Below are 2,614 nucleotides of genomic sequence, written 5' to 3' on the forward strand. Positions count from 1 at the left end.
GGAAGGATCATCATGGTAAGAAAGTCGGTCATTAATGGTGTCACGACGTTCACGAGAGTACTGCTGATTGCATTATGACATTAAGTATCTGGTCTTGCTAGGACGTGTGACTTTCGTCCCCTGGTCTTTCTTGTGGTCTGGTAGTTGCGATTTCCTCGTTCAGATGACTCGGGAAAGGCATTTGCCGTATGACCGTCCCGTCCTGTCTAAGAAGTTGGATGCTGGCGATGATCCATCTAAACTCTACCTACGCGACAGGGAGTTCTATGCTAAGTCGGCAGGGAAGCTGGAACGCTGTAATGGAGAGGTAGCTGGTCCTGGTAGGCACGATATAGAGGTCTGGACGGAGACTTTGGTCACCAAGGTTGATGCCGAACATCGCATTGTGGAGGTTCAACCATCGAAAGCTCACAAGTGAGTGAGAGGATCGTTATGCGGTGCTCGAACTGTCGGCTGTTACGCTTAGTGCTCACCAGTGTGGAGAAATATGCACATGGTGAACCACATATGTTGGTGGAAATGCGTAGATTATGAGAAAGTTTTAGGAAATTCTCATTGGTTTCTGTAAATTTAGACGGAATTGATGTGTGAACTTCTACAATTAGTCAGAAACTTCTGAACTCAACTGAGGAAAGCGAACATATATTTCAACACTGCTGCTCGAGGTGATCGCATGAGGGTAGAGAGTCTTTGCCAGAGTTGTGTAGCTAGCGTCATTTCAGTCATCCATCCCAAGTTACGTACGACAAGTGCCTATGGGCCGCGGGTTCAGATGCTAGGAAAGCCTATATACCAGGCCTTAACGCCAAGTACTACATTTATAGACACTCTTACAGAAGTTCTTTATTAGGAACGTTTTCTGTCTCCGGACGCCCGATGATGCTCACGCTATAACGGAATATGCTGAGGCTGGGCAACGGGTAGTAGTGGAACTGTTCGGGGCTGCTGGCGAATGTGGTCCTTGCTCTCGACCGCCCCACTTCGTTGCTTCTCAGGTGGTTTTGGTTGGTTCGGGTTTCATCGGTATGGAGATGGCTAGTGCCCTGGTTAGCATGGGAGTAGACGTCACTGTTGTCGGTAGGGCGTTGGGATGTAGATGAGGTAGGGAGCTGTAGTGTTTAGGTAGGGAGACTGTGCCGTTCCAGAGGGTACTGGGGAAGAAAGTCGGGGCATATTTCGCCCATATGTTAGCGGAAAGGTGAGGAGGGAGGGCGGATGGGCTTATGTCGCTACTCGGGAAGTATGATCTCATCGGTGTCGCAGTGTCGGACTTGTGTTAGAGTTCACTCAGGCACATACAATTCATCGGAGGAACGACGGTGAAGTTGCTCAGATCAGAAGCGATGGAACATGGTTGTAAGTGTTGAGGGCGGCGTTCGATTTGTGATAGTGTTGTTGGAGATGCCGAAAATCTGGAGTCCGTTCAAGTGCTCACTTTTCCGAGTTCGAGAGCTTGGAAACAATACCAGTCCGAGCTCAGATAAAATAATCTGCTCAAGTGAAACTTGTCAACCGAGCTTGTATTCTACCGGTGAAATCGGACGATCTTCTCTTTCCCCAGCCGTTTCATATTTTCGGGCGAGCGAAATTTGTTGGGGTGTAATTACAAACTAGTGCGTGGTGGGCTGTGCAATTGGTTTGCACTCAGCCTACAGCGAGGACAGTCTCGTGAATGGAGTGGAGCTTGATGATGGTGATCTCCTTTTTGCGGACGCTGTCATCATGGGTACAGGGGCAGTCCCTAATACTTCACAGCTTACTGGTGTACAGAGGGCTGTAGGTGCTCCCGTTGGTCCAGCTGTTGTGGCTTACAGGATGATGTTTCAGGCCGATGGGTCACTGCCGACGGACCCTTTTTTGGGGGTACAGCTTGCTGATGGTTCCTTTAGCAATACGCTTTATGCTGCTGGAGATGTGGCAAGATACCCCGATGTGCGCACAGGCAAGATTTCATCATTAGTGTGAGTTCATTCCGAGGATACTGAGGTTAGGTGAGCCGCTGAGAGTGGAGCATTGGGATGTCGCACTACAAATGGGCAGAATTGCGGGAGCGAATATGGCTGGAAAATTTAGACCGTGAGTTTTGTGGCGCGTGACGCGAGTCAGATGAAAATGCGTGATAGGTACAATACGGTGCCCTATTTCTGGACGATGATATTTGGCAAGTCCTTGCGGTACGTTGGCAGCACAGGTGGCAAGGACGGATCTAATTTTTTTGATAATGTTATCATCGAAGGGGACTTCAAAGAGAGTCGCTTCGTGGCTTATTATTGTCGGGTAAAAGGAGCATCGTTTCTTGGGCGGAGCGAAGCAGTTTTGGTAATCTTCCTTAGGGTGATCATATTCTGGCAGTAGCGACCGTGGGATCGGATCCTGTTGCCGTCGCCTGTGGAGAGCTGATGAAACGAGGCTTGATGCCCCGTACTAGCGAGCTCATGCTAGGAACCTGTGATGCCCAAGGCATTCTAGAGTAAGGCAGTATTCACGTATGAAGTGAATGGCGATACTCGTTGTTACATAACTCATGTCATTGCCTATTTGTGTGGTTACAGGCGGGTGAAGAAGTTGGACGAAATAACGAAACCGAAGAAAGGACACCCAAGACCAAGAAGGC

The 2,614-nt window shown here is 49.1% G+C and overlaps 1 protein-coding gene across 1 annotated transcript; it reads left to right on the forward strand.

Moving 5' to 3' along the window:
* Nucleotides 1-163: 163 nt before the first annotated feature.
* Nucleotides 164-2,474, forward strand: Pmar_PMAR020144 (disulfide oxidoreductase, putative; the record flags this gene model as incomplete). Its single annotated transcript, XM_002779982.1, has 12 exons — nt 164-273; nt 325-414; nt 723-809; nt 851-920; nt 996-1,077; nt 1,123-1,198; nt 1,292-1,356; nt 1,649-1,776; nt 1,828-1,942; nt 1,992-2,076; nt 2,124-2,277; nt 2,334-2,474. 12 exons carry the CDS (start codon nt 164-166, stop codon nt 2,472-2,474), a joined length of 1,203 nt encoding a protein of 400 aa, XP_002780028.1.
* Nucleotides 2,475-2,614: the final 140 nt, after the last annotated feature.

The sequence above is a fragment of the Perkinsus marinus genome (assembly GCF_000006405.1).
Source record: "Perkinsus marinus ATCC 50983 genomic scaffold scf_1104296944734, whole genome shotgun sequence".
Lineage (NCBI taxonomy): Eukaryota > Perkinsozoa > Perkinsida > Perkinsidae > Perkinsus > Perkinsus marinus.